At 36.1% G+C, this 12892-nt stretch overlaps 1 protein-coding gene across 2 annotated transcripts in view; it reads right to left on the minus strand.

The window, feature by feature from the left end:
- The window catches only part of WDR72 (WD repeat domain 72), a gene marked incomplete at both ends in the record, with an annotated part of 200538 nt that overhangs the window by 167474 nt on the left and 20172 nt on the right, over window positions 1-12892 (minus strand). For both annotated transcript variants that reach the window (XM_082618356.1, XM_082618355.1), the window contains 4 exons: window positions 3410-3605; window positions 6338-6558; window positions 8817-9062; window positions 9686-9827. In XM_082618356.1, coding sequence (XP_082474482.1) covers window positions 3410-3605; window positions 6338-6558; window positions 8817-9062; window positions 9686-9827 — 805 coding nt within the window. The remainder of the gene's footprint in view (window positions 1-3409; window positions 3606-6337; window positions 6559-8816; window positions 9063-9685; window positions 9828-12892) is intronic.

The raw sequence follows: 12892 nt of genomic DNA on the forward strand, positions 1-12892 counted from the left end.
TTCTAAGAGCCACTGCAACCAGTCAATGGTAAGATGAACTCATTTGTACTCAGTCTACTGAGTCTTCTTGGACCCAAGTCCAAGAAAACTTGGGTTGGTTCATTTATTCATGTGCCAGGCATGTCAGTGAACAAGCATATTCTATACCCTCATAGACCTCTTTTCAGCCTAATTGTTTTGGTCTTAGCCGGCATTTTTTCTCCTAACTTTAAGAAACTATAAATGGAAAGTCTTCCTGATCCTGGATTTTCCCACCTTTACAGAAAAAGAATAAAATAGATATCAAGTACAGCAAACATAATGGAAGTATCTTAGCCAGATGAAATACAGCTTGAGAAAGAAAAAGTAGTTCATTAAATTTTAAACAAAATTGGAATTGCTGAGGTTAAAGGCAACTCAAAGCCAATACCAGACACAGACTAAAAGGAACAACATAGACTTACTCAAAAGGAATGAGTGTGGTAAGGAGTTCAGTTGTCAGCCATCTCCAGAGTGTCATGGGGCTCAAATGAGATTATCAAGGGGAGGATGCTTTGAAAAAGTGAAGAGGCACATCACAAATGTGAAGGCAATGATACAATTATTGGTAACATTTTCACCAATTATAAGCTTAAGTTGAGTTATGGTTGTTTATAAACTATTACTGTAGATCACCAAGAGATAAACAGCCTCATAACTTCATTTGGAATAAATATCCTATAAGTTAACTGGGCACTAAACATGTGCATATCATTTTATATGGCCATTTTAAAACAAGCTTTTTTTTTATAGGAAACAATATACATAACCAACTATAGGAGATTCCTGAGTTTAAGTATGGTGTGTCCATAATGGCCAATATGTCAATTATTGTCCATTTGACAACCCACTCCATCCTTCCAATACCCTTCTGTGTCCTGTCCTGTGCCCCTGGCTGATGCCTAGAACTGAACATCCTTCTGACTTCCAGTTGGATTAAACTAATGAAGATGGTGACTGCAGGAGAGAGAAGAGAATTTCTTCCAACTCTCTCTTTGTCTCAGTATTGCCTTTCTGGTGGGAGCTGTTTCTCTTCCATGATCCCAGGGAGTATCCACTCCTCTTTGGCTTCAGCTTAACTGGGTTCCAGTACCACTATTTTCTTATCTTTCACTTCAGCCCTAGAGGTGGTAAGAGCTTCCTGATACTGCTACTGTCTGGGTGATGGCCTCACTATCCACTCCTTGTCTGTTCCTTAATCCCTATCCACATCCCTATAAAGAGTCCTTTTCTTAAAGTCTCTTCACTTAACCCAGCTGGGTTGACTTCAATTTCTGGCCAGGACTGTGACTGAAATATAATATAGACATCTATTTATCGACATAGAAAGATGTCTGACAGAAAGTAGATCAAAATATAAATAGCAGCTATCTTTAGCAGTGGGATAGGATTATTAGTTTTTTTATGTTTCTTTGTATTTTTCAGCTGTTCTACATTTGATTATATATGTTGGGAGCATAAAAAGAAATAATACAATTAAAATACGATGTGGGAATAAATATGGTTTCAAGAAGTACTAGTGGTTTGGCTTCCCTTCTTTACTGCCTGCCCTATCAAGAACAGATAAATTAAAAGTTCCATAGCCTGAAAGGTGTCCTGGTGGGGCAATGGAACCATAGACGCTTATGAGTGCCCAGAATTTTTTTATTCTTGCTAGACTCCATTTTCTAGGAAAAAATATGTTTGATTAGCAAGTATTTACAATTTCACAATTAAAGACAATGCAGTTGTGCTATATTTAAAATGGATAACCAACAGGGATGTACTGTGTAGCACAGGGAACTCTGCTCAATATTCTGTAACAAACTAATTGGGAAAAGAATTTGGAAAAGAATAGATACATGTATATGTATAACTGAATCACTCTGTTGTACACCTGAAACTAACACAATGTTGTTAATCAACTATATGCCAATATAAAATAAAAAGTTAAAAAAATAAATAAATACATATATGCTATCATAACCATTAAAAAATGCAGTTGCACACATTTATAAGTGTATGTGTTTTACAGATTCATATTTCACTAGCACAAGTCGATTTTGCTGCATTTTTAAATAATATTAATAATAGTTAACTCTTACTAAAGACTTGGCATCTACAGGCTCTGTTTACAAGAATTGTAGGTACTTGTTAATTTAATCCTAATAGGAAGACAAGTATTATTACTCCTATTTCATAGGTGAGCAAATTGACAAGCAGTGAAGCCAAGTTATTTGTCCAAGATCATACAGTTTTTGCTTGCAGGTCCTGGAGGCAAGTCCAGGCATTAGAACCTATTTGATCTATTATATTCAACCATCACTCAGGTTGATAGATTACCTAAGAATTCTAAACTCTCCTAATCTTGTGAATATGTGCAAAGAACAACGGGGAGGGGGGCCTCATATTGGTTCACTACTTACTGGTGTGTAACCTAGCACACTTACAAATCAGAGCAACAAATTCCTCATCCATGCAATGGGGTATAATATCTCTTCTACCTACCCTAGAAATTGTGATAATCTAATGGGAAATAAGCATGAAAGCCCATCAAAGCTGTAAAGCAAAGCACAAATGTAAGGTGGTATTATTTGCATCCTCCGTGTACCATTGTCATTAATACATGAAAGTCAAATGTAAAGAAAATAGCAATTATTTTGGTGAAGTATGGCTCTAAACTATTATATTATAAACTATCCAGTCTGTTCACAACACCCAGCATAAACCCACCACTGATTAATCAATACAAATCATGCAATGGTTTCAGTAAAATGTACTCTCCAGGGCACTCCCTTGACTCACATTCATTCATTACCTCGCTTTATTTAATTTGTTCCCAGCATTGGCCTGAAATGTGTTACTCTCAATCTTAAGTTATATAGTAAAACTTTTTTAAAAACTTAAAAGTTCAACTTTACATTCTCTATGCTCTGACATCAAAAGTTCAATGGAACCACTCAGTTTTCAGTTTCCCTGACTCAACATTTTGGAGTTTTGTAATTAATTATATTCCATTATTACTGATCAACAATTAGCTCAAAATGTTGCTGAGATGGTGAGTATGCTGAAGAAAGCAGAATTCAATGACTGAGACTAGTAGTAGGACACTAAATTTCTCTCTTGTTAATAATTAAAGTGGATAACTTATGTTTTTATTTATAGCTTCCAGAAATATCCGGCTCATTCCTGCGCACTGCTCTGTCAGGTAATCATCAGTGGGTTAGGATCTGACTTGGGCTGTTGTGTTTATTTTCCATACACACCTTCAAACGAAGCCATTAAATGCAGCCCAACCAAAGGTAAAAGCAAGGTGAGGGCATCACCGTGTCTTTTCTGGATCTCTCCACCCAGCCAAATGCTTTGATGCATAAAAATATAAAGGATGAAAAGGGGTAAAATTTCAATTTACCTGTCTCAATTTCCCAGATGTAAACAGAGTCATCTGCACATCCAACAATTAGAAAGTTCTCGACGGGATGCCATTTTATCATCTTCACAGGGAAAAGGTGCTTTCGGGCGCTCAGGAGGCACCTCCTCCCTTCAAGGTGAAGGAGAGCCACGGAATGGTCACTGCACACACAGCAAATTACCTGATGACTCCGTAGCTATGAAAAAAAAATGGCATTCTTTGTAAGCTAATAGTCAAATGCTTTCTTTAAAATTAAATCAGATTTTCCCCCCTAGTAACATAAGTTTTTGTTAAAATCCCATTTACAAAATGACAGTTCTGCTTTCTCTAGCACCTCTCCACATAACACTGCACAGGGGAGCTTTACAAACCAACTAGATTTTAAATTCAAAGACCTATTAGGAAGGTCAAAAGACACAAGTAAAGAGGAGAATTCCAGGCCAGATCTACTTATAAGATAAATGAAGGACGTGATCATCACTCAGCAGATTCAGGCAGTGAGGCAGACATCGGAAATAATGCAGAATAAAATAAACCCCAGAACTAATTTGTTGCCACAAAAAGAAGCTATTTGTAGACACAAGCTTAGGCCCAAGGGTATCATGAGCTGATATCTTCCACTTAGAGCCTCAAAATGTGATTTGGTGCTGTTCCCAGAACTATACAGATTTTAATCCAAACAGGAAACTCAGTGTAGACACAATCTAAAAGAGGTAAGCATTAGATAGTTCCAACTGAATGTACAGCTTCAAAGACACGGGGACCAAAAATAGTCTCACAGGACAAAGATTCTTAAGATACTTTCAAGAACATCAGCATGTGGTTACCTTCAGCATAGTTTAGGACAAAGACTATTCTTGCTGGGTGCTGCTGAGGCTCATCTAGGAGAGGTTTACAGGGCAGCTTTGTGCCTCACCATGAGGGCCATGCATTGATCAGCCCATCAGTGGGTATGGCTGGGGTGTGGTGAGAAGGGGCAATGGGTAGTTCCTCTGCTATTTTTTTCTTTTCTAACCATTTTGCTATGTCAATGCTCCTACTTTCACTAAGGCACCTGGCCAGACTTTCATCTGCTATGTTAAAAGCATCAGCTAGGGTTCCTGAAGAATCTCCCAGTGCCCATCACTGACCTCTCTCTGTAGGGCATTGGGAACTTGTTATTTTTCCTAATACTTGTAAAGGAGACTACAGAAATTCTGAGCGGGGGTGGGGGTGGGGGAATCACAAAATGGCAGGTGTGATATATGGGGAGCCTGGACTTGTAGAATGGGGCACAGATGCATTGACCCCCAACTATTACCTCTTGGAGAACCTGCCTGACCCCCAGTTTCTAGAATAGACAGCCCAGTGTACTTCAGGAAACTCACACACACCTACAACACAAGAAAACACACATAACACATGAACACAGATCCTATGGCCAGGAGTAGACATATACTAGAGACCCACACTAGGCCAATCAGATTCTCTTTTCTAGGCGTTTGAAATTGTAAAGCTAAAAGAAGTCATAGGAAGAGGCAAGAGAATGGAGCAATCACAGAAAAGCAGACCATTTTGGGGCAGTGGATTCAAGGAGTAACTTTGGTTTCTGAATTTAAGTTCCACTGTAGGTCCTTGCTCTAGTGCTTTGTCTTGGATGCCTAGGGATTGCCCCTTGTGCTCTTTCAATAAACTCCCTTTTTATTTGACTTTGAATCTGTCCTGATCCTTGGAGTTAAATCATCTATGACTGAGGCAGAAGTAAAAGGGGTCAGGAGTGGAACTGACTTGGACTACGGTCCTGGGGCCAAGAGAAAAAAATTTTTTTGAAAAAGGGAGAACTTCAGGAATAAAATATGTATCAAGGTATCCCAAATCACCACATAGTTTTTTTTGGGGGGGGGCGAGGGGTCACTTAACTTTGTTTTACTGTTTTGGTTAATCATTTCTGTTCCTGAAATACTACTTTCATTTTTTCTTACTACAAAAATACAGTGCAAGTTTTCTCTGATTTTACTTTGGAACTGATTTTTCATAACATTACTATGGAGACATAATTTTTTTTTTTTTTTTTGCGGTATGCGGCTTCTCACTGCTGTGGCCTCTCCCGTTGTGGAGCACAGGCTCCGGACGTGCAGGCTCAGCGGCCATGGCCCACGGGCCCAGCCACTCCGCGGCACGCGGGATCTTCCCGGACCGGGGCACGAACCCGTGTCCCCTGCATCGGCAGGTGGACTCTCAATCCCCGCGCCACCAGGGAAGCCCTGGAGACATAATTTTTACAAGTCAATCAACTAACTTATAAACTCAGAAAACTCAAAACTTGGCTGTTCATATTTTATCAAAGATATCAGCTTTATGAAAGCTGAATTTAAGCTGACATTGCATGAGAAAATTATACCTGAAAGTATTTCCTTTGCTCAGCACAAGGTAGATGCTCGTAAATTTGTTAAAGCTCGTCATTTGTTAAATAAATGAAAGAGTAAACAAAAATCTATTTAAGAAAAAGAAAGTGTAACTATCATTATTATTATTAAATTGTTGAACGCAAAAGTTAATTTTAATTTACAGTTCCTACATATTTATTTTTCCATTGAGTGTCCATTACTTTTATTTAAAAAGAAAATTCCATTAAAAATTAAGATGTAGAACTAGGAAAAGAAAAAGAACAAACGTATAAGTACTTAAAGAGAATTAACTGACTTTTGTAAAGCCAAGAATTGATGAGACCTTTGCTTTAGAACCAAATTATCTGTATAAGCTGTAAAAATAATAAAATGCATAAAACATAAGAAAGGAATTCATAAAAATCATCCAGTTGTATTATGGCTTTCTTTTTCTTTTCTGTGGAAATATGGGTTATTTTTCCTTACGTTTTTTAAACATTCTGAAATGTTATATGTATAACTTAAATTTACGTGTTATGTTTCACTCTTTATCTTAACTTACTTTGAAATTCTCTGGTGACATCAAAAGACTCATTACTAAACCAGCTTGCAAAAAGAATTTATGCAAAATTTCTTCAGTAAAGATATCCCACAAGATGACCCATGAGTCCTGGTCCCCAGATACCAGCCAACTTTGGTCTAATTTTGAAGAGAGACCATGTGGATAAAGCAAGGAAGTAACACTGTGGTGATGGCCTTTGAGAACTTTCTGAGGAAGGGAACCTGGAAAACAACCAAACACCAAATAATATAAAAGAGTTATTTTTGTTCAAGAAATAGTCCTGAGATTTTCTTTTATAAATTTTTAATGTAGGGAAACTACATATAATTAAAGGTAGGCAGGCAGTTGACTAAGAAAATTAATGAACAACCCTTGGATTCTCTCAAAAGGCAAGTGCCTCATTATAAGCCAGGTCATGCTTTTGATGGAGCACTAAATTTCGTTCTTCAAGGTCTATTAATTCTTTAAGGATGTTAGCAAGTTACCAATTCCAGTGCCATGAAATAGCAAACTCTGTTCTAAAAGAGTGAACAATTTATACATTTTGTCTCTACAAAAATACTCTCAGAACACTACTGCTGTCCTTTAAAACAGCATGACCAAGTCTAGTATAAAAGAAAAGCAAAGTTTCACAGAATACTTTTGCTTTAAAAGATATTACAGATTACCTAGTTCCACCATTTTGTTTTACAGATAAAAGTATCTGAGGCTCAGAGAGGTTAAGTGGCTTGAATCCAAGTGTGAAGAAACACAGCATAATATTTAAGAGCACAGCTTTGCTGTTAAACAAATCTAGCTTTGTTTTTCTCAGTCTATCACTTACTAGATGTGTCACTGTGGACAACTTGCCTTTTCCCTCTAAGCCACAGGTACTGCATCTGAAAAAGTGGGATAATAACAGCACTTACTTCACACAAGACTACTGTGTGGAATAAATAAAATAATGTCCATAATTTCTTAGCACTGGCACTTGGTAGGAACCTAGGTGTTTCATACCATAGCTGTATTAGAACACAGGCTTACTGACACCCAGTTTCCACACTGCTTCTTCCTTCATTATTAGCTAAACCTAAAAAAATTGGAGAGGACCACAGACCACAAACTCTTTATTCACATTGAAAATGAGTCCCAAAGAATCATTATTACTTCTATTCCGTCAGGCACCTTCTCGCTTTATATCCACTAGCAAACCAAGATGAATATTAATTCAGATGCTAAAGATCAAATGTAGGTTTCTGCTTGTTTTCAGGATAAGATAAATCAGACTAGATAAAATATGCTAAGGTCTTAAGCTTTTTTACTAACTTTTAACAGCAGCCATTGAGATGTAAAGTGGTGTATTACCTCTCCTTGCTTTATTGCTACTCACTCTATTTCAGTCAATCACTGAATCACTGAAAAGTTAGAACACTTAGTAAGTAGCCAGAGTAAGCTGAGAACAGCAATAGACAATATAACAAGTTTTGGTGTTTTTTTTAATAATATTTGGTCTGTCAGGACCTTGTAGTCTAGTAGGGTCCATACAATGAAAAGTGGCATACAAATTTACCTACACAGCCCCAAATCTCAGTCACCTCCTATATTTCTTTCCTTTACATAAGACAACTTACTGCATAATGGTCTTTATTTAAGAGATTTTGCTGTTGCAATGCACAAAGATGTATGAGAACACATTTACATTTCATTACCAAAAAAATTAAAAATTAAAACAGGAAGATACCACTTTCTCCTGATTGGCAAATATTAAAAAATTGAATAGCACAGTAAGTTGGCTAAGGCTGGGGGGAAAAGGCATTCTCATACATCTGTGCTAGTGGACACACATGTATATTGATGTACTTTGGAGAACATTTAAGATATATTTTCAAAATTAAAAATACACATAAAAGTTGATCTAGTAATTCTACTCCTGGAAATTAATACTATACATATACCTACATATATGTGCAAAGATAGTTAATTCTGCATTGTCTATAGTAGCCAAAGATGAGAAAAAACTTGAACACCCATCATAGGAGATTGTTTAAATTAGAATTCAATCATTATTAATCATTTAAAATTAAGTCATAAAGAATGTACTCCAAAATATTTTATTAAGATTTAAGGACATTTTAGTAAAGTGTGTAGAATGTGGTTCTATTTTTATAATATAATTAAAAGAATGTATACTGTTCTTTTGTTATATGCTTATATATGCATAGGAAATTTCAAAAAGTGTATAAAGAAACTTATTAGCACTTGCCTTTGGCGATCTTCCTGGAAGATCAAAGAAGGAGAGAAATGTATTTCTCATTGTATAACCTTCTGTTTGACTTAAAAAAAAAACCTATATGTGCGTTTTACTTTAACACTAAAACATGCACAAATTTATTAGCAAATGCCTGCAATTTTCTTAAGCTTCAGTAATCTTCTTAGTATAGCTTATTAAAGTTGAAGCTTAGGTAAATTAAATAAATAGGGTCAAATAAAATTCAATGACCTTTTAGTAAAGAACCGCCTTCTAGAAGTCCTGCTTTGGCAGCATTCAAAGCCTGTGTAATGAAAATTGTCCCATCTTCACAGCCACATATTAGTTTATCAAGACTTGGAACATACTCTGATGAAGTGACAACCGCAATTCCATTCTCATCTCTAAACCCAGAGAAGTAGTCAATAATACTTTGTGACATGGTATGATGCTTATCAAAATTATCTTGAAGGGTCCAGGTGGTAGTTATGGGTATCTCTAAAAGGAAAACACACAAAAAGGGAAAATTTGGTTTATAAATTCATCATAGATACAGAAAATATTATCAAGGCACCATACCTTGGGGAACATAGAGATTCTTTTGCCATCCTAACAGTATGCTATAGGCAGAAAAGTTCTTCTGCCATCCATTGCTTTCACTCCAAATGCTATTTTATTGATTGTTTCTCCCTCAAGGAGCCTCATAAGAATAGATGTGTATTAGTGCATTCATTTTAGACTTAAGTCAACTGAAAAGAATGGAGAAACTCTTTCGAATAGAGAAATTGGTTGAAAAGGGGTACAGGATATGGACATGATGAATTCAAAAATATGAATATGGTCTATCAGTCTATCCTATATTCATATTGTCAACATTCATTTCAAGTCAATAAAACATCATTCATGTTAAGTTGATGTTAATTTGAATTACACTTGTTGCACTGTTGTATAAGATCTATAAGCATCATGTTTATACCTACTTTTATGTTAGCATCTAATGCATAGCGGTACATGAGAACTTTTTGTTTATTTACTCATATTACTCAACTTAAAAAAAAACACTGAGTTAATTATAAAGTAGTTCTCAGAAAACATGTGATTAGAAATAGAAATTGTCTTACCTTTAGGAGAACCATCAAACTTGGATACAGGAACATCAGGGATGTGCCACAAAGTAATTCTTCCTGAGACTTCTCCAGAGAAAAGTACCTTATAAAAAGGCTCTTTCCTTTCATTCATGTAGCCCATAACAAAGGGAAGGCTCTGATCCAAGTAAAAAAGTTAGCATTTATGTAGAAAAAATATCTTTAAAAAATGTATATAATGGCAGCCACTGTTTTTAAATGAAGGAACAAGACTTCATAGATGAACTAAATTATTTCCATTTATTTCCCACTGTTTAAAAAATTTCAAGTAAATTAAGTGAAATAGTCCTCTTACTCAAAACAAAAAAGTTTTTATGAAATAAGAAGCAAAGTCATCAGCTAGATTTCAGAGAGTTAATAAGAATAGCTAATAGCTAATTTATTGAACATGTTCAGTGTATGTATTACAAATACTGTTAGGGTCTTTGCATGTATTCAGTTAAGTAGTCTTCACAATAATCCTGTGAAGTTCGTACTATCATTGTCTTCATTTTACAGATGAATAATCTGAGAGGGAAGAGGTTAATTTATTTAAGGTGATATAGATGGCAGTGGGCTTTTGAGTCCAGTAATTCTGACTCAAGAGCCCACATCTTGATGACAGTGCTCTACTGTCCACTGAGGAGGTCTGATTTCTTTATGATCCCTTCAGTTCCAATTGTCAGTTAAAATAGCAACAACTAATATTTGTGTGGTATTATTATGCTTTCTACTTTCTTTTGACCATTTTTCAGATTTAACATACTTGATTTCAAACTTCCCAAATGGCCACAAAGAAAAATGAATTCATAACTTATATAGATAGATAGAGAGATAGATACTAGTAAAAATAAATGTATGTTATAATTAACATAAATATATTTATATATATAAAAATATAGTTTTGTTGAGGCACAGTATGAATATTGGGTACCAGAGCTCTTAAAGATACATTTTCACTAGTGAATGGGTCCAGAATCTCCCTAGTACCTCAGTGCAGTGTAGAGGTTCTTTGGGCAGACCTGTATATAGAGATTACACACAAGGGATCAAAATGATTAAGTGATTAGAAAAACAAAAACAAAACCCTCTTTTGATGTACAAATAAAAGGCACCCTGAAAAGAAAGCCAACTGCTGATGCTAGAATTAAAGAAGCCTAAGAAAGTGATAGTTTCTAGTCAGAAAACACATGTTTGAAGGTCCAGACTTAGTTATTTTAGTGGAAAAATTCTATAATGTATCTCTAGAGAATATTAAGGGCCCAAATATTGCTACATTTAATCCTTACAACAAAGCTACATAGTAAATAAACATTATTATTATTTCTGTTATAGAGATAAGGAAACTAAGACGAGAGGAGAATAAGAAACTAATTCAAGACCAAGATATGTAATCCTCTATAGTCCCAAGAAATGAAAGCATTGAAGAAAAACAGTTCCAGTGAAGTGAGTTCTCTGAATAATTATATTTTTAAAGATTCAGAAGGCATTTTGGGGTCTTATACTTCTCAAGGCCACCATTTTTGTAGGTGTTAGAAATGGTACAATAAAACTTGGTTAGATTGGCCTCTCAAACTCTCTCAACCTTTGGGAACCTTAAAATTGAGTAGCCCAGATCTCTCATGATTTTGATATGCGAATGACGCTCCAGAGAGGCTGGGTGGTTACTGAAGTTGGTCGCAGCACACCTCCTCCCTCCCAGCAAAATGTGCTGCCCCTACAGCCCATGTACCCCAGATGCTGTTACTCCCTCTACGCTCACTTCTGTACTACCATTCCTCACTTGCTCACACCCACTCCTTGACACCTCAATCCTCCTCCTTTCCAGTAGTTTCCTCTCTAGTTCACATGAAAACTCCCTCAAAGACCCTTATCATGTGATTGATTTTTCGTCACAGTACCCAGTACCCATCACAAGAAGTACCCATCACAAGAAGTACCAAGAGGTATTAAAATAGTCATTAACAGTGAATTAAGTTTCATTAGGTCCCATTTGTTTACTTTTTAAAAATTTCTATTTCTCTAGGGGATGGGTCAAAAAGGATCTTGCCGTGATTTATGTCAAAGAGTGTTCTGCCTATGTTTTCCTCTAAGAGTTTTATAGTGTCTGGTCTTACATTTAAGTCTTTAATCCATTTTAGGTTTATTTTTGTGTATGGTGTTAGGGAGTGTTCTAATTTCATTCTTTTACATGTAGCTGTCCAGTTTTCCCAGCACCACTTATTGAAAAGACTGTCTTTTCTCCATTGTATATTCTTGCCTCCTTTATCAAAGATAAGGTGACCATATGTGCGTGGGTTTATCTCTGGGCTTTCTATCCTGTTCCATTGATCTATATTTCTGTTTTTGTGCCAGTACCATACGGTCTTGATTACTGTAGCTTTGTAGTACAGTCTGAAGTCAGGGAGCCTGATTCCTCCAGCTCTGTTTTTCTTTCTCAAAACCTAATGAAACTTAAAAGCTTTTGCACAGCAAAGGAAGCCATAAGCAAGGTGAAAAGACAACCCTCAGAATGGGAGAAAATATTTGCAAATGAAGCAACTGACAAAGGATTAATCTCCAAAATATATAAGCGGCTTATGCAGCTCAATGTCAAAAAAACAAACAACCCAATCCAAAAATGGGCAGAAGACCTAAATAGACATTTCTCCAAAGAAGATATACAGATGGCCAACAAACACATGAAAGGATACTCAACATCACTAATCATTAAAGAAATGCAAATCAAAACTACAATGAGGTATCACCTCACACCGGTCAGAATGGCCAACATCAAAAAATCTACAAACAATAAATGCTGGAGGAGGTATGGAGAAAAGGGAACCCTCTTGCACTGTTGGTGGGAATGTAAATTGGTACAGCAACTATGGAGAACAGTATGGAGGTTCCTTAAAAAACTAAAAATAGAACTACTATACAACCCAGCAACCCCACTACTGGGCAAATACCCTGAGAAAACCATAATTCAAAAAGACACATGCACCCCAATGTTCATAGCACTATTTACAATAGCCAGGACATGGAAGCAACCTAAGTGTCCATCGACAGATGAATGGATAAAGACGATGTGGCACATATATACAATGGAATATTACTCAGCCATAAAAAGAAATGAAATTGAGTTATTTATAGTGAGGTGGATGGACCTGGAGTCTGTCATACAGAATGAAGTAAGTCAGAAAGAGAAAAACAAATACTGTATGC

Source organism: Mesoplodon mirus (assembly GCF_964341445.2).
Source record: "Mesoplodon mirus genome assembly, chromosome: 4".
Lineage (NCBI taxonomy): Eukaryota > Metazoa > Chordata > Mammalia > Artiodactyla > Ziphiidae > Mesoplodon > Mesoplodon mirus.